Here is a 19,577-nt window from a genome sequence, read left to right on the forward strand (position 1 = left end):
CAAAATGCTTTTAGCTATACTCTGTACCTAATACCTAATTCACAGCAGAAAGGAGGCCGGCCTCAAAGACCTTGTCTCTCACTGATCCCAAGCAAGGTGATCATTAGCCAAGAGCGGGCGTCATCTTCTGTCAGAGCTTCTCTCGCGTGCTCAGTGTAATCGACAGCTGAGGAGTTTTCCTTGGGGAACTAAATATTCAGTTGACTGAATTTTCATTAAAAAAAAAAAAGAAAGAAATACCCAAGGGGAAAGATACTTCAATTATAAATATCTACATTTCCTTTTACATTCTCCTCTCTGAAGTTTCCTAGTCAGGCTCTGCCTGGTGCCGTAGAGGGCAGAACCTAAGCTTTGCATTTGCAGATATCTTGGCTTTAAGAAGAGGCTAAATGAAATAAGATTTGTCCTTCTAGAATCCTTTTTGTGTTCTGCAGTTTAGCCTCTATGAAAACTATAGTTGTGATTTCTTCCTTATGTTCATTTAAGCACTTATGTGCCTGATAAGAAATGAAGACAGGAAAAAGCAGAGGGTCTGGGCCAGAGTGCCGAATGCAAGGAAGATTTTGCTGATGCTTGGAGGACCAGGATGGAGATAGGGATGCTCATGTAGAGAAGAGTCCATCCGAAGATCTGGTCTCATCCCTCCTGTTACAAATGAGGCCTTTCTCTGTGGTCCAGAAAGGATGGGTGACTTGTCTGAGGTTCCGCAGCTTGTCACTGGCAGAGCCAGGAGGAGCACCTTATCATCTTTACCCTGTCTGGGTAGTGCTATCTCATTTTGATAAGCAGTCATCTCTGCTCCATATGCAGCTCAGCACGTCCTGCTAGCTGCCTTTGTTTGCTTGTTTCATTTTCTTGCTCCCTTGTTTTTTCTCTTCTTGCTTTTCCCATTTCTCTTTCTTCCTCCCTCCCTCCTTTCTCTCCCTCATTCTCTCTTTTCCTTCTCTCTTCTTCTTTCTCCCACTTTATCTCTTTCTCTCACCCTTTCTGTTTTTCCTACCTTTCATTTACCAAACACAGATGTACTGCCTATTATGAGCAGTGAGTGTAGAAGGTGCTGGGAGCTCACTGGTGGCCCAAGCAGTTTGTCCTGCCTCCAAAAAGCTGAAATATAAGTTAACCCTGGGGGATAAGGCAAGTCCCACCTTTTATCCTTTGTAAGAACCTGGCTTCTCTACCAGTCCCGGCAGCAGTCCCAGGCCTGTGGGCATTCCTGCTGAGTATGGCATGAGATGAGTGGAGTGTAGTAGCATTGCTGAGAAGTGGAGAGGGATCCCATGCAGAGAGAATCTGAGCTGAGCCAGGGTCCATCACAGACTGCATTGGTCAGAAAGACCTGAAGTCTCCTAGGGAGGTAGGAGAATGTCCCGGTCAATGTGGCTGCTTTGGTGAGAGATGGAAGGCTGTCTAGATATTTCTTTGTGAGCCAATTAGAGATCATACACATCTAATGTACCAATCTTTGTGTCTAGCAAAACTAAGTAGAGTGGGTATGGTTGGTATTTCAATGAGAAACTAGCAGAAAGGCAGTGTACTATTAGCTCTCCCTCTGCATGAAGATGAAATCTAGAGGAAGTCATGTTCCTAGGCTCTGAGTTGTAGAATTCGGTTTTCTCACTGCCAAAATGGGAATGGCGGCAATGCATATTCTGTACGATTTCTGTGCCATGATTAAATAATCTACAGTAAACTATCCTAAACTATAATGTTGTGTGCTATATATTACCATTATTTTAAAATAGAATGTCCTACTTTTTTGTATTTATGAGGATCTATTATAAAGTCTTTGTATCTCAGGGCCTAGTGAGTTGCCTTGTAAACAGCAGGCCATCAGTGTGTCTTTAGTTTCAATGCTGATAATGGAGGCATTTTAGGAAACTGTGTTCCTGATGTTGCTGCTGCTAAGATGAGGACATGGAAGAGTGGTCCATTTTCCGTGCCTGGCATGATCTCTCAAGTTTAGCATGTGTTCAGTTACTTGCATAAATGTGAGTTAACCAACTAAACCATCCTTTAACTAAGGTCAGGTCCCAGAAAAGAAAGACAATCTGATCAATGGATATAACATTGAAAGGCAACACAGAGGTGATTTCTGCGAAATCAAAAACCCACGTATTCTTAATTCCAATATATTTACTGAGTGCCTGCTAAGCACCAGAAAGAAAATGCCCAGAATGGCAAATGTAACACCTGGGCTTGTAGTTTATAACTCTCTCTTCTGTTAAAAAGTTCTTACATTTCATTCTTACTGAAAGGTTCTATTGTATGCAAGAAAATTGTCTCAAACACTTTTTAGACATGCGTGAACTGTAAATGACACTGGCAAACCACCACCATAATAATAATAATACTTAAACCATAGGCTCCTGCAAGTAAAGCAGATTTCATCCGTGTGAAAATTGGCCACATGTGTTGTGCACAAAAGATGAAAGACGTACAGGAGGGTGATGGGAATGGGGCCATTAACCACTTATTTCAGAATACAACTTAAGTTTTGAAAAATCATTCTAGAGTCAATTCCCTATCTGTCAAATATTAGGCTGCAGTGAACGTTTCCACCCTGAGGTCTTTCAGCCAGTGGGTTGACAGGAGTGTGAAGAACAGTTGCAAAAATGGCAGTGATGTAACACTTAATCTTCCCAATAGCCTTTATCAGCACTGCAGCCTCCTTGCTGAAAACGAGGAAGTTCCAGAGATTTTGATTCATGCCGCATGGAAAGACACAGCAAGCTATGCTGGAAGTGATCTTAAGTCATTTCTCCCGCGTCATCATCCATCTCACCACACCAGGCTTTTTGGAGACAATAATTAATAACATGTATCTAAATTGTTTCCATTCCCTCTGTCCTGGGGCCTCACTCCTTCCTCCCACACAAACTTCCCCCTTCCCACCCCATTTCTTCCCATGACAAATGAGTCATGAGAGTCCCTCTGCTTCCTACATGCCCACACCACATAACTGGCCTTTCAAACACTTCAGGGCCCACTGCACAGCCGTGCTGTTCCTCCAGCTTTCCACCATTCAGCTCAGGACTTGTTCCTCCTTGGTCTCCTTGTCCTGTGTTTTCCCATCTTTCTCTGGGCCCTCCCATGCTTTGAAATTTGCCATTTGTTTCTCTCCCACAGTGATTTCTTTTGTTAGTTTCACCTCTCTACTTGCCATCCCCTCCTGAAAACCAATGCCTCCTGCTTGAGGGTCCTACAGATCAGGCGTTTCTATTCCTTACATTTGGTTTCCCTTATTTCTTTCCCCAATGCCTTTCCCAAATGTTCTCTCAATCCTAATTATCATGATGTGGCTCGATTCTGTTGAGTCGATGCCTTGGAATCCTAACACCTGCACAGACTTTAAATTAATAAGCTCACAGAATCACCTTCAAATCCATAGCTTAAGCTGCATCACTGTGATGAAGCCAATACAGATTGGGGGCAGTGGGGGAAGACTATAGAAGGAGGGAAAAATCAAATACCGCTCTGAATCTAAAAAGAGCCAGGTGTGGGCCTTATCCTTTATTTCTTGTCTTTCTACAAAAATATAGCTTGTGCTCCATTTCCCCCAAATTTAGATGAACAACAACAACAAAATAAAGTTACCCTGAATTATTCTGGAAACAGCTGCTATTAACATTTCAATATTTAATCACTCACAAAATTTTTCTGGGTATGATGGATAAACAGTACATAAACTATATACATGGATATGTGCACGTATATTTACTTATTGCATACAGAGCTCATTCTTTATAACTATTGTAAATACATATGGTTAGCCTACAAGTTACAAATGGGTTATGTTTTAATAACTCCTTTTCACACTGCTGTGAGAACATATTTCCTCATTGAGGCAGTGTTATTCCTGGTATTCAGTTTCCCAGGCTACCCCTCAAAAATGAATTTAACCTATAAATATAAGAAAAGCTTTATCTGGGATAAAATGAACATAAAAGAATCAGAAGACCCATTCTCCAATTTTAGTTCTGCCATTCCCAGATAAAGCCTCAGTATAGGTCAAGTTTCAGTTCAAAGTGCATAAAGTACTAATGGGGAAGAAGTTCCCATTTTACCATCTTTAAAATAAAGATAATGATTCAAATCTTAAAGGAGAGTGAAAAACTCTCTTAAATCACGTATATGTAAATGGCCAGCTCCTAGCAGTATTTGATAAATGATTACAAAATAAGCATTAGGATCTCCTTAATGTAATACATCTGCATAAGACATATATATATTTTTGTAGCTATGGAATTCTTGGTTCAAGGACTCTTTTAGGATACTTTGGAGTCAAGCAGGTTGTAAGAATTCAGTCCAGAATTTAGCAACTGTAACACTCCCACTTTTGCTAAACTTTTGCACCCCTCATTTCCTACTAGGTTACTAACCCTGAGCTCTACTTGAGCCCGAGTCATCTTATAACACTATTGCTGACTTATGCTGCAAACACACTGGCCTCAAGACATTGTCCCAGATCCTGCGGGCATCCAGTTAGAAAAGACATTCAGAACTACTGACAGCTGCTCTCTGTTATGAATGTAGACAAAACACAGCTAAATATCCACCATGTTCCAAATTCACTCCTTGTCATTCTTGCTCTGTTTGGGGGGAACAAAATGCCAGAGAAGTTACATCTTTCACCCACAGGTGTCCAGGATTTAATCAGACACCTTCTGCCAGAAGGTGGTTAAAAGTCATCATAATAAAAAAGAACCATTAACCCAGCCCAATTAACCAGTGACTTATCTGAAATGTTGAGATGGCAGAATCCAAGAGATACACAGAGATCATTTGCGACTCATGTTGCCTTTTTGAAAACACCAATAGAGGGTTACTGCGTTCTAAGAATTTCTTTGTCTTTAGGGACTGGCTATTTTCTTGACTCTGGTCAGGTCAGATTGTCTTGATTTCTCTTCAACAGAATTCCTCCCCAGAATGACCATACAGAATCCACAATTACAAGTCACAGCATCCCTGGGTCATTCAATTCAGGGGACACTCACAGGTTAGCCTGCATCCTGGGCCCATCTCTGAGGATCATCTGCTACCAGGATGGTCTCAGGTTTCATATTGCTGGGTGGTGGAAACTGACCAGTCTTAGCTTCCTTTCTTGAGGGGAGGGTCTGGATGGTCCAGAATCACATCTAGAAGTCTGTCACCAATAGGGACTGTTAAGACCAGTCATGATCTTGAAAAAATGCAGCAAATCAAATGCTGTTCTTATCTGGTGTTCAGAATCATATTAGACACTGATCCCTTTTTTATTATGTACAGAGCCATTTTTAAATAAAATGCTTTCTCCTGACCTTGCTCACCATTCAGGTAAGTGTTCCACTACAGGTTGCTTTATTCTGGCGCGAGGGAATATTCCTTGCTACAGCAGACAGAAATAGCCTAACAACCTGGTTAAGCAGGCCATTAGAGTCACTGGAGATTCTATCTACTGGTGTCAGGCAGACGCTGAGAGTCTTGACCTTTCTCTCTGTCCACTGAAAGGCACAAGCATTTGCAATGGAGAAAATAAAAGGAGGTGAATACGTGCTAAGAGCTGGAATGTACTGGGCCATTCCCAATCTGTGAACTTAAAAGAGAACTGCAGCAGAACAAGAAATGGACTGAAGTTTAGTCATTTCAGTTTCCCTCCCTCTGAGACGATTACAGTTCTCTATCTGTAACATGAAAGATTAGCCTATGCTTTCGTTATAAACCACTTTCCTTATCTGGATTTTTGAAGTCCTTATCTGTGGCTTGCCACACCTTATATGCGTTTATTCATATTGGCAACTGAGGAGTTAGACTATATTTCTGTCATTCATTCATGTTTCCTTCCACAATTATTATTTGAGTGCCTACACAATTATTATTATTTATGTGCCTGGCACCATGACACAATGTTAGGTGCTAATACACTGAATTTTACTTAAAATATCAAACAACATCTTATTGGCCTAGATCATACCAGACTGTGTAGCCTCATAGATCATGATCCACTACTCCCCCATATAATTTCTAAATGGAAGCAGGTGTAAGAAGGGTGATGACAAAATAAAAGAATAATTACTGCCTGAAATGTCTGTATACAGATGAGGTAATGTTTAAACTATTATTGGACATTCCATTCCTCCCTTATTCTAAATTGAGAATGTGGGAAAGTTGATACAGGTAACATCGTAAAGCGACATTAGTGACAATCACAGTGATACTACCCTTGTTGCAGAAGCCTCTAAGAGGAGAAGAGTTGAGAACCGAGGAATGAGAAGGCCTCTGCTTGACTCAAATAAACCAAGTTCATCTTCGAGGCTCCTGCATACCCAGACCCAAACTCAGGGACTGTGGATTCTCACTTTAGAAAACTGGCTGACCACTTTAAAAATCCGCAGCAGATTAGAAATAGCAAATCAGTACACTTTGACACTTTTAGGGAAATGACAGCTATCAGCCACACAGGGTGAGCGAGAGTGAAAACAAAAACCATGGAACACAGACACAAGGCCTACAAAATCATAGCAGACTAGAGATGTAGGCATATAATTATAACATGTCTTAAAGATACTATGATTGTTACAGCCAGTATTACAGCTTAACAACCCAGGAGCCCATGTTAAACAGGCCAGAAATGTGATCAACATATTCTGGAAAGATTTCCATGGAATGGTTATGATTGAAAAAGAATGCTTAATGTATTCGTTTGACAATTTTGCCCTCCGAGGGACATCTGGTAAGGCCTGGAGACATTTTTTTGGTTGTCACCACTGGGAATGGTAGTGGTGGTAGTGCCAATGCATCTGATGGGTAGGGGCTAGGGATGCTGCAGGACGTCACAGACTGCACAGGACAGGTCCTCATAATGAAGAAGTCTCTGATCCTAAGTGTGCATAGTGACGAGATTGAGAAACGCTGGTTTAGTGGAACACATTTAGTCATTTGAAAAATTCACCTATGCGGCCCCTCTCACTTTCTATTGTTGCAGGAGGAGGCATCTCTGCATCCTATCTGTCCAGCACTTTTTATCTGTCAAGGCCCCTTTGATCTCATTTGATCTTCATGATTACCTCAGGAGACAGCTGAGGGACAGAGCACAATTTTACTTTACGAGGAGGGCTGAGAAACAGAAGGCCAAAGGCTGTTTTCAGTGAAGAAGAGATGTCCTTACTCCCCACTGTTCACCTGTTTCACAAAACCACCATTCTTTAGATATGCTTATTTCTAGAACAAAAAAGGAAGAATCAAAATACTATGGTTGCTAGTATGTTTTAAGTTTAATGTTAATACATTAAAATAAATACATGAGACTTAGGTTCAGATAGAGGGGTTGTTTTGTTTGCCAGTTCATCTATTTTCCAAAGAGCTATTGAGCTTTAACATATGCCAAATGCTATTTTAGGTGCTGCATGCACAATGGTGAACAAAACAGACGTCTCCTCTCAGGAAGCTGGCAGGTCAGAATTACTTGCTTGTTAAACATGTTGTGGTGGTTCTGGATAATATTCTCCAACAATCAAAACAAAATCTCACAAAATCCCAAACCCATTACCTGTGTCTCATATACCTTATGCTCTGGTCATGCTGATGATTTCTAAATAAGCTTTATATATTTGTGTGATATATGTACTTGCCTTTTTTTTTCTGTCCCTTATGATATTCTTCCTTCTTCTCCCATCAGCAGAAAAACTCATACTCATATTTTGAGATGCAGAATAAAAGCCCCTCCCACCTGCCCCAATACTGAAGCTAGCAGGTTTATTATCTGGTCTCTTATGTTATTTTGTAAATATCAGTATGATGTTAATTACTATGGATTATTAAAAGGTATCTGCTTGTGTGTCAGTCTTCTACCACTGCATTGAGTATGGAGTATCCTGAGGGAGTTCCTAGTTGTGCTGGATTCTTCCCTTTGCTCTTTTCAGTTCCCTTCTCCAACTTTCCCACCTTACTTCATGCCCTGGAGGCCTGACGTCTGTGAACCGTACTAATGGGTATCCTTTTCTTATACCTCTCAATGAGGATTTGCTAATGGGCAATACCATCAGGAGTTTCAGAAGGCAGGAGAAGAGTGACATTGGAGTCTATCCTCTTTGGCCACCTCCTTGGCAGGCTATCCTGTGTTGCCTCCATCTCCCAGAGGTGACTTTCTTTCTACTGGTCTCTCTCCAGGTTGAAGGACATCCCTCTTCCCTTTGTTCAGTTAGACAAGGAGTGGTAACAGCTCCCTGCTGTTATGACCCCGAGGTACTGCACCAGCTATTGTGACTTCACCTAAATCCAATATATACATTTGCAATCAGCTACTTTCTGAAACTCTTATCAAATTATATAATTAAATTGAGGCTACTCTTTCCTTTACTCATTTTAGTATTTCAGTCTTTAACAAAGTTCCTGGCCCAGGGAAGATGCTCAGCAAACATTTGTTAAAAGCGTAAATGAATGAATACAGATGTTACAATAAAATTTTAGTCTTAAAATATTTCATTTGTCAAAAAAGCTGTTTTCTTCAAAAGCTCCAATTTCCTCAGAAGCAGTGATTTTTTTTTTTTTGAGCTCAACTAGACACAGTACCACTTATTAGCACTCCTGAATTTTGTCATTTTCAACTTTACAGACAACAGAAATAAGGTGACGTCTATGCTTTTCCCTAGAGCATCCAACAATTCTCCTCCTGAATTCTTCATTAGCAACCTCAAACACAAAACAAAATCAAAGCATGAAACTTCTGTCCTAACCAAGCCCCAGTCAGAAAACTTCCACCTCTGAGGCTACACATAAGATAGCTGGGGAGACAAGAAAGGAAAAATTAAATTCAGCAAGACTCTCACATTTCAGCAAAAGTTTCCACCCAAAGTGAAAATGACACATTAAACGATCGTCAGCCTCAAAGACCATCTTTTGGAACATCATTGGTAGCTGTGTTTTCTAAGTTAGCAAATGCCTGCTGTTAATGTGAAAATTGGTTTCAACTTAATTTGGCAACCAGGAAAACACATGATTTTTTTTTTTTTGTACTTTCCCATGCTTTCAGTGACTGGCAGAGTTAATAGTAATGATTGCTACTGACCATTTATAAAGTTTTTGAAATAGGTGACAAGTCCCACACTGGAAACATTTCAAAGTGTGTCTTTACCACAATACCGCAAGGTAGGTATGAGTCCTGTCATTTTACGGAGCACAGAGGCTGAACCTGGTGGAGTCTAGTTGCAGAGGTAGGATTTTCAATTTCTTTTGTTTTTTTTTTTTGAGACGGAGTTTCGCTCTTGTTACCCAGGCTGGAGTGCAATGGCGCGATCTCGGCTCACCGCAACCTCCGCCTCCTGGGTTCAGGCAATTCTCCAGCCTCAGCCTCCTGAGTAGCTGGGATTACAGGCACACGCCACCATGCCCAGCTGATTTTTTGTATTTTTAATAGAGACGGGGTTTCACCATGTTGACCAGGATGGTCTCGATCTCTTGACCTCGTGATCCACCCGTCTCGGCCTCCCAAAGTGCTGGGATCACAGGCTTGAGCCACCGCGCCCGGCCAATTTCTTTTGTTTTTTAAATTGACATCTTTTTTCTCCAATGGTCTAGATATGGAATCAACCTAAGTGTCCAACATGGATGAATGGATAAAGAGAACATGGTATATATACACAACAGAATACTATTCAGCCTTAAACAATAGTGCAATCCTGTCATTTGCAACAACATGAACAAATCTAGAGGATACCAAGTTAAGTGAATACAGACAGAGGCAGGATTTGAATCTGAGTGTGCTGACTCAGAAGTCACAGGCTGGAACTGTCCTTCATCAGGTCAACAGCCACTCAACCCTAGTCTCAAAGAGAGGCAGGTGAATCCATAGGAACTTTCTCATTTTCAACCCACTGTCTACCAGTTATTTTGGTGTGGAGGGGTTTGACTTTTCACAGTCTGTCCAGGGAGACCAAATCACTTAGTTTTGAGATGACATCAAGGCCAAGAAACAAAGAATAAAAGAGAAACAATTTCACAAATTTTCAAACACAAAGTGATTTCAGCATGGAAACAAAACACCATTTACATCTCTGTTAACAGTCTAGGGAAACTTCCCTATAAGAGATTGAAAACTCAAGGCCCATGCTAACTTGACTGTCTCTTTAAATATTACCCTGTACCTAATGTATTTCAAAGAAACTACAATGCAGAACAGATGGAACAGTATAAAGCAGATGCCCATCTGAAGTCTAAATACAGGCGAGCAATTCTTCAGTTAACAACAAGAAAATGAGGTGGCAGCACAGACAACATGGAAAAGAAGCAGTTTACAATGGAGAAGAGTTACTGGAAAAACGCACACATAATCACAACTGAACACAGCACAAAGATTATTTCATGGCATTTGAAATGACATCCCCTTATGTCTTCCTGGGGTACAAAATAGGCTTCTGTGAAATACTCAGGAGGAAAACTAAAGGAGATCTGAAGACTTTAGGGCCATGATAGGTAATAATAGTTGGAAACATACTACTCAAGGTATTTTTTTTTAATTGTACTTTACGTTTTGGGGTACATGTGCAGATCATGCAGGATTGTTGCATAGGTACATACATGGCAATGTGGTTTGCTGCCTCCATGCCCTCATCACCTATATCTGACATTTCTCCCCATGTTATCCCTCCCAAACTTCCCCACCTCCGCTGTCCCTCCCCTAACCCCCACGACTGACCCTAGTGTGTGATGCTCCCCTCCCTGTGTCCATGTGTTCTCATTGTTCAACACCCACCTATGAGTGAGAACATGCGGTGTTTGGTTTTCTGTTCTTGTGTCAGTTTGCTGAGAATGATGGTTTCTAGATTCATCCACGTCCCTAAAAAGGACATAAACTCATCCTTTTTTATGGCTGCATAGTATTCCATGGTGTATATGTGCCACATTTTCTTTGTCCAGTCAATGTTTTAATAGGCTTCTAGAATAAGGCTCAGTTGTTATGAGTATTTTCTATACTAGGAGGAGGCACTCAAATAACTTTAACCCAAGATTAGACATAGAAGAGATTGATTCTTCTGAAAAAGTTTTCTTTAACTCATTAGTTTTATTTTTATAATTTTAAAATTTGTGCTTTATAGACACTCCCAAACATATACAAAATTAGAATAGTGCTATGAACCCACATTGCCCATCACCCAGCTTCAGCAGCCACCAGTGTCTGCCACCCTTGTTTTATCTCTTATTCCCTCTCCAGCTATGTATCTTTTGATATTTTAAAGCAGTTTTGGTGAAATACCCTTTCTTAGTTTTCCTGTTTGCAAAATGTCTTTACTTCCTTTAGGCAACGGTTGGAAGAAAAGTTGTAAAGTGTTAAGAATAGAACCTCACAGAAGTGAAGTATTCAAATAAGTGTTCATTTTAATCTTTATGTGTGGACACATAAAAACAATAACAGAGGGTACAGAAAGATAAGATTTTTCACTGTCAAATTTAGTAGAACAAAATTAGAACAAGAATATCAGGTGCTTTTAGGGATCTGGCATGGTTTTAAGTACCGGATATTGGGAAATGTGAAACTCTTCAGACACACGTTTTACTGAAGTTAAATAAAAGATTTCGGTTTAGAGGCACAGACACATGTACCTCAGAAAAAAATCTATTAGTGAGTCAATATCTGTGTTTACAGGCTGGCTTTTTACTCACACTACTGCCCTAAATGTCACTGGAAGATAGGGAGGAAAAAAACTCAAAAAAGACATTGCTGCTAGCTTCTAGAACGTTAAGACTTCCATGGTGAAGGCAGAGCAATTACAGAAGAAAGACTCCAGCAAACATGAAAGGAACCTATGTGAAAATACAATGGAAGAATTGTATATGTAAGTGCTCAGAAGATGCTGAATAATCACTCTTGCTCACATATAGGCAGCACCAGAGATGTGGACAGCAATTGGCCCTTTCTGTCAGGCAGGGGAGATGGAAATGGTGCTCTCAGTAAAGTGCTGACAGTAAAGAAACAGTCCTTAAAAAGCTTCCACAAACTGCAAATGCACCCAGTGCTCCTCTCCTTAGCCATGAGGTGATGATTTTCATCATATAATTTGAGACTTCCTTTACATCGTGAAAGCATAGTCGTATTCTATTGCAACTGAAATAGTACAACATTCTGTCGTTTCTAAACGTAAGTTTAAGGTTTATTTTAGGTCTCACGTCCAACTTTCTTACTCTATTTCTTAACAACACTTGGAAACATCAACATAATCTTCTAGTTAACTCTCTAAAGATAAGGCAAATGGTTCCTGGGTAACCATCCCTGTAGCTTTTGTTCTATTGGCATCTTTACCACCCTCTGATGTGTCTATGTAGTACAAATATACATCCTCCTCCATCTCTCTTCATCCTTCCCAAGTCCCACTAAAGGATATTCTCAAATCCTGGACTGCTAGCCATTTTTCACAAATTTTTTTGCACTAAAGAATGTTCTCATATTCCACTTTAATGACATGAATAATCATGTACTGGAGTAGTCTTTTTGATTTTAAAGCCAAAAAGGGAAGACAAAATTGTTTTTATAGAAAACATTCTGCAAGCTCTGGTAACCTGTTACAAAGCCTTTGGGATACACAGAGCTGACTGTTCTCTAAAGCTGGCTGGGAAAACCACTAGAGGGAAAATAATATTGCTGCCATATGCACAAGAGTGAAATGGGTGAAGGTGGAATGCCAGGGGAAGAAAGGACAGAAGTAAATGTGCTAGAGTGAGGATGGAAGTCTCTGGGAATTGGGACTTGGCATCTGCATTGTCTTACACATGCTCCCAGAGGCAAGGCACACCAAAGTTTACATATCCCTCAGTGGCTCCTACCTGGCTGGAGAACTGGTGGACAAGAAAGTGGCACTGACATTTTGTGGACCTGACAGCATAGCAAGCTGAGAACCTAAGCTGAGACATGTCCTTTATAGAAAGGAAGAGATCACTGAGAGAGCAAGGTGAATTCAGCAAGCACCTTCTCAAGACCTCTATCTACTCTGCTGCTACTCTGTTGTCACTGTGAGTTCTCTTATCCTGCAAAGGACAGGCTCAGGTATTGTTGCTCAGGTACTTCCAATGGTGATTTCCTGAGGGAGTGGAACAGCACAGCAATGTGGAATTTTCATAATGAGAACATCCTGAATTCAGTTATCTCAGCACTATCATCACTACTAAGTTTGCTAAGTATTCCCAACTCTCCTTAGGACTTGTACATCTTCAAAACACCCAAGACTGGCTAATTGATTAAATTGATAAGGATTTGGCCAGACAGCTCCAGGTGGCTAATTGGTAAAGCAATATCTCAAAGAGGATTCATCTTTAATTATGGGCATTTGACATCTTCATGTAGGTTTTATGAGATATTAAATGTATTTTCACTAGACATCCATTGAAGCCATATGGCAATCTTGAATATGTAGAACGAATGAGGCATAATGGAGCATTATTTATTTATTTATTTTAGGATGGCAAGACATACTGTTGAGGGCATTTTTTACAAGTTGAGGCTGGAAATTCAGGAGTTTGGACAGTAGAGAAGACATTCTTTATGTATTGATTCAGGATGAACAGAGGTGACTACAAGGACAGACACAATCTAAAATGCAGAAAGGAAAGTGATACAGAACCAATTATCCTTATTCCAAGAGGAATATCAAAGAGGTAAGATAAAATAGTTTATTGGTTGTGTGTCCTTCCTGCTTTCACCAAATAAATCAGTTGGAACTAGATTCTCTCTCTTTGAATCATTCAGTCCCTTATTTTAACACTAATTTAGAATCTAGTATGTTAAATAATATGGATCAGAGTTATAGTAGGCTCATGGATACTTAAGTGGTCCATGAATGGGCATCAAAAGAACATGTGATTCTCTTAAAGTATATGTAAAATCTATATATATGAATTTTTCTGAAGGGACGGTTTACAGATTTAATGGGATTAAAAGTCTCATGACTGATAAAAAGTTTAAGAAAAAAAGGTTAAGAATCCTAGGGCTGCATATGCAAGACTGTAAGACATTATACAATATAAGACAATAAGGTACATGGATATCACCTTTTATTAGTTCATTTTCACACTGCTATAAAGACATACCTGAGACTGGGTAATTTATAAAGAAAAGAGTTTTAATTGACTCAGTTTCAAAAAGCTGGGGAAGCCTCAGGAAACTTACAATCATAGCAGAAGGGAAAGAGGCATGTCTTACATGGTGGCAGGCAAGAGAGAGTGGTGAGTGAAGGGAAAAGAGCCCCTTATAAAGCCATCAGATCTCATGAGAACTCACTCACTATCATGAGATCAGTATAAGGTATATTGCCCCCATGATCCAATCACCTCCCACCAGGTCTCTCCCTTGACACATGAGGATTAAAATTCAAGATGAAATTTGGATGGGGACACAAAGCCCAAACCATATCACATCTCATGCCTGTCAGAATGGCTATTATTAAACAGACAAAAGATAAATATTGGTAAGAATGCAGAGAAAGGAAAACTCTTGCATACTGCCAGTGTTAGTACAACCAGTATGGAAAACGGTATGGAAATTCCTTAAAATCTAAAGTAGAATTACCATATAATCTAGCAATCCAACTTCTGGGCATATATTCAAAGGATATTAAATCAGTATGTTGAAAAGATACTTGCATTGCCATGTTCATTGCAGTATTATTCACAAAAGCGAAGATACAGAATCAAACTAAGTGTTGGTCAGTGGAGAAACGAATAAAGAAAATGTAGTGTATATACACAATGCAATATTATTCAACTTTAAAAAAAAAGGAAAAAATCCTGTCATTTGCAATAACATGGATGAACCTGGAGGACATTGCATTAAGTAAAATAAGCCAGCCACAGAGAGACAAATACTGCATGAGCTCTCTCATTTGTGGAATTAAAAAAACTGAAACTCATAGAAGTAGAGAGTAAAAAGGTAACAGTTACCAGAGTCTAGGGGGTGAAGGGGTTGAGGAGATATTGGTCAAATGATGCAAAATTTAACAGGAGAAATAAATGTAAGAGATCCATTTTACAACATGATAACTAAGTTAACAACAATATATTATATCCTTAGGAACTGGTAAGAAAGTATATTTTAAGCATTCTAGCTACAAAAATGATAACTGTGAGATAATAGATGTTAGCTTGAATTAGCCATTCTACTATGTATATATATATCAAAATATCACGCTGTACATAACATACACATTTTGTATTTGTCAGTTCAAAAGCCAAAACCCATAGAGCTCCATATTGAATACCATAAAACATCATATCATGTAAGATACTAGGGTACATGAGTAATTGACTCTTCCCTCCTCTACCTCAGCCTTTTATTCAGTTTGAAGAAGGTAGGTTACTAGACTTCATTAACACCCAAGAATTTCTCAAGTCTTTATGATGCCATGATTTTCAGAAAACAATTTTACTATCTGCAAGATCAAAATTTATCCTAAAGAAATAAAACCAAGAGTAGAGGATAAATAAAAGCTATTAAAAAAAGATTATCTGAGAAGCCCAAAATATATGGTTCCTACCATTCCCAAGCTGGGGTACATCATTTCATCAGCTCAACACAAAGACATCACCTCAGTAGCATGTGGACAGAGTGGGTTTGCTAGGAAAGATGAGATGAGGAGAAGAAAATTCTTGGTTCCTCTTCAGCTGGCTCTTGAGTCAAATATTCTCACTGATTTGGCTTTTTAGCACATATTTTCACCTTATTTTTATTAATGAGTTTGGAAACCTTTATTATGTTATATAATTTGCCAGCATTTTCCATCTATTTTGTGTGTGTGTGTGTGTGTGTGTGTGTGTGTATTCTTATAAAGGCCTATAGTTTAAAAGAATCAAATTTCTCTATAAGTTTTGGTACAGAGAAATCCTACAGGCCAGGCATTGTGGCTCACGCCTGTAATCCCATCACTTTGGGAGGGTGAGGCTGGTGGATCACCTGAGGTCAGGAATTTGAGATCAACTTGGCCAAGATGGCAAAACCCTATCTCTACTAAAAATATAAAAATTAGCTGGGTGTGGTGGTGGGCATCTGTAATATGAGCTATTAGGGAGGCTGAGGCAGGAGAATAGCTTGAACCCAGGAGGCAGAGGTTGCAGTGAGCTGAGATCACCCCACTGTACTCCAGCCTGGGCAACAGAACAAGGCTTCATCTAAAAAAAAAAAAAAAAAAAGAAAAAAAAAACCAAAAAACAAAAAACTTACAATATCTCTCCTTCCAACCAAATTAACTAACCAACTGATTATTCTGGCATATCCCTCCATATCTCTAAATGATTGCTACTTCCCACTATGAAGGCAGAGGATTTAACTTTCCTCCCTTCACTTCTACCTCACACATTCTCTTTCCCATCCCACACTTTCATCTCCATACAGTAATTTTCATTAAATAAATATTTAGTGTTTACTCTTCAGTGTTGACTATTTAACTGCTATCTAAGGCTGAGAATGAAGTAAACTACCAACATAATTCCTTTCCTGCATGACTACTGTTTTTCTGGGAAGCAATGACAATCTTGTTCTTTAATTTGTTTCATTTCTAAATACTTATCACCAACCTAGCTCCATATTCTCTACCAGCTGTCTAAATTCTCTCAACATATTCCATAATTCAGGGCCTGATGTGGTGGCTCATACTTGTAATCCAAGCACTTTGGGAGATTAAGGCAGGAAGATCACCTGAGGTTGGGTGTGTTCAAGACCAGCTTGGCCAATACGGTGAAACCCCATCTCTACAAAAAATACAAAAACTAGCTGGGTGTGGTGGAGCATTCTTATAATCCTAGTTACTTGGGATGCTGAAGCATGACAATCATTTGAACCTGGGAGGCAGAGATTGCAGTGAGCTGAAATCATGCCACTGCACTCCAGCCTAAGCAACAGAGCCAGACTCTTTCTCAAAAAAAAAATTTTTTTCCCCATAATACAGGTATTCTATCAATTTTATCTTCCTGGGAAAATCTCTCCTGGAGCCTTGCTCTCAGATATGACTGGTGAATCCCATTCTCAGGGACTCTATTCTACCTTCTTTAGGATAAATCTTTAGCCATCAACCAGGATGTGAGCGTGGTAGTCTCCTAAATATAGGGAGTAAAAGAAAGGATCTGGGGATCTGATTGTTTCTCAAACTTTCCAATAATCTTTATTTTAGCTCAGATATCATTATCTTGCTAATGCATGAACCATGGATCTATCACCTTCCAGCAATCCAAATTTTTGTACTGCTATCCTTCCTATTATTTTCCATAACTTGGTGAATTTATGCCTTTAACAATTTTCTTTGCTGTTATTCTCTCTCTCTCTCTATCTCTCTCTCTCTGTCTCTCTCACTGTGTGTGTGTGTATGTGTTTAAGCAGGTAACAAATGTAGAAGTGTGCATTCGACCTGTTTTCACTGTTTTTGAGAGTGTTTTAGAAATCAATATCACAGAATCCTAGGCAAATATTTTAAACAGACATTTTTTATCAACAGCTATTTATAAGACAATAACCAACATATGCTTAATTGTAACTTATATGTGAAGAAAATAAGGCCCATTCTGCCTCAAGTAAGTCATCTGCCAGATTGATGTAGATATTAAACACCTTATACCCAGGTCCTCTTTTCACTTAACCTTTCTAATTTTAGGCTTCCATAGAGCATTGCCTTCTTAATAGTCTATGGCTGCTTTCAGGTTCCTAATACTTGAGAATTGCCTCAGTCAATCAATACCTTCTGTCATGCTCTATTACAGCTGATCAATATGGACAAGGATGCAATGAGGTGGAAGCAAGATGTTTTATTCAATCAAGTTTTTGGTCTCTTTTATTGACCCCAATACTTTGGTATTATTTACAAAACTTCTATATTGCTCTCGTCTAAATTGTTTTATTCCAGTTAACAAGAATTATTTGCATAAAACACCTGCACACCCCTTCCTTTCTAGTTGCAGATGGAATCCATCTTTGTGTATAGATCTGGATCCAAGACTCATCTCCACCCCATGTGTGCAACCCTGGCTGGGTAAATCACCTCTACTATAGGCATATCTCATCTGTGCAATGGGAGTTGTTAGGCTTGCAAACTTGGGTCAGCAGATATATTTAGTGGCTGCCACAATACATTTTATTTTTTGAATGTGATTTCTTTTAATCATGGTGGAAGAGGAGAAAATAAGTTAAAGGTTTCAGCAGTAATCGTTACTTCCTATTATAGAACCATGGCCAGGCTGCTTCACAATTCCCATGAGCTGTCTGCTCCCTAAATGTATTTGAGGTTTCTTGAACAATAACTAGAGGTACTTTCATATCCCATTTAGTACTAACGTTTTTGAGTTTATGGACATTGCAAATAACATTAGCCAAAATACCCCAGAATCTTGGGGGTGGAGGAGTAGACTGGCTATATAATCACCTAGAATCAGAAGGAAAATGTTATAAAATAGAACTATCTTTCTTACCTTATATATGTTTATGTATTTTCCTTTGATCAATGCCCAAGAAGTAGCTGACTCCTCTTTCTATATATTTCCATTTCCTGAATAGACTTTAGTACCAGCAATATCATTACCATTCTGTTTCTTTTCTCCTATCTCACTCTGTATGTTTGTTATATTTAGAATGTACATTTCCCATAGGGTATGATGGTCTTGAGTTTTCAGCCTTCTCTTCTAAATGTTTATTTGGATTATATTTTTGCTTTACATATAGGATATTGAATGAAAACATTCCTCATTTTTATTTAGGCTTTTTGGTGGGAGTTGGGGAGTCACAGAACACGCTTTGTACTGACTTTTAGCATTTCCAGTGCTTGGATATTAAAAGAAAAATTAATGACATGGTTATAAGACAATTTTCCAGTGATCTCATCTGCACATCAATGACCATATTCTAGATCATGCATTTGATCTTATAATCCAAAATACAACAACACATATATCCTAAATCGCAGTGAGAAGGAATGCAAATGAACAGAGACTGAACAAGCATAAAGAAGAGATAAGATAAAATGTTTATACCACGAGAAGGCCAAGGGGTTACTGCATCATTTGAATATAATTATTGGGTAAGTAAGGGTCACAGGAGTTCCAAGTTTAAACCAAATGGAGCACGGGGAAGTTATTACATCTCTTCTTACAGAATTCATTGTTGGAATTCTACAAACTGCTTGAATGTATAGGAAGAATGTGAGGCTAAGAGGGGGTGTATTAGTCCATTCTCATGCTGCTAATAAAGACATACCTGACACGGAGTAATCTAGAAAGGAAAAAGATCTAATTGACTTATAGTTCAGCATGTCTGGGGAGGCCTCAGGAAACTTATAATCATGGCCTTCTTCACATGGTGGCAGGAGAGAGAAGAGCTGAGCAAAAGCCCCGTGTAAAACCATCAGCTGTCATGAGAACTCACTCACTATCATGAGAATAGCATAAGGATAACTGCCCCACGATTAAATTACCTCCCACAAGGTCCCTCCCATGACATGCGGAAATTATGGGAACTACAGTTCAAGATGAGATTTGGATGAGGACACAGCCAAACTATATCATTCCATCCCTGGCACTTCCAAAATCTCATGTCCTTGCATTTGAAAACACAAACATATCCTTTCAATAGTCATCCAAGG

General features: G+C 39.3%; 1 protein-coding gene across 7 annotated transcripts in view; it reads right to left on the minus strand.

Moving 5' to 3' along the window:
- SAMD12 (sterile alpha motif domain containing 12) overlaps window positions 1–19,577 on the minus strand; it is a 490,937-nt gene that overhangs the window by 123,660 nt on the left and 347,700 nt on the right. Inside the window, exon 5 of one of the 7 annotated variants that reach the window (XM_012443286.2) lies at window positions 3–1,346. The exons of 5 other annotated variants lie outside the window; for them this stretch is intronic. In XM_012443286.2, the coding sequence (XP_012298709.1) occupies window positions 1,327–1,346 (20 nt within the window). In that variant the 3' untranslated portion in view covers window positions 3–1,326. Of the gene's footprint in view, window positions 1–2; window positions 1,347–5,043; window positions 5,144–19,577 lie in introns of those variants that run through there. One more of the 7 variants, XM_064384538.1, reaches the window with a different exon arrangement.

This window comes from Aotus nancymaae, unplaced genomic scaffold, assembly GCF_030222135.1.
Source record: "Aotus nancymaae isolate 86718 unplaced genomic scaffold, 86718_ANA_hifiasm-v0.15.2.pri h1tg000036l, whole genome shotgun sequence".
NCBI classification, from domain to species: Eukaryota; Metazoa; Chordata; class Mammalia; order Primates; family Aotidae; genus Aotus; species Aotus nancymaae.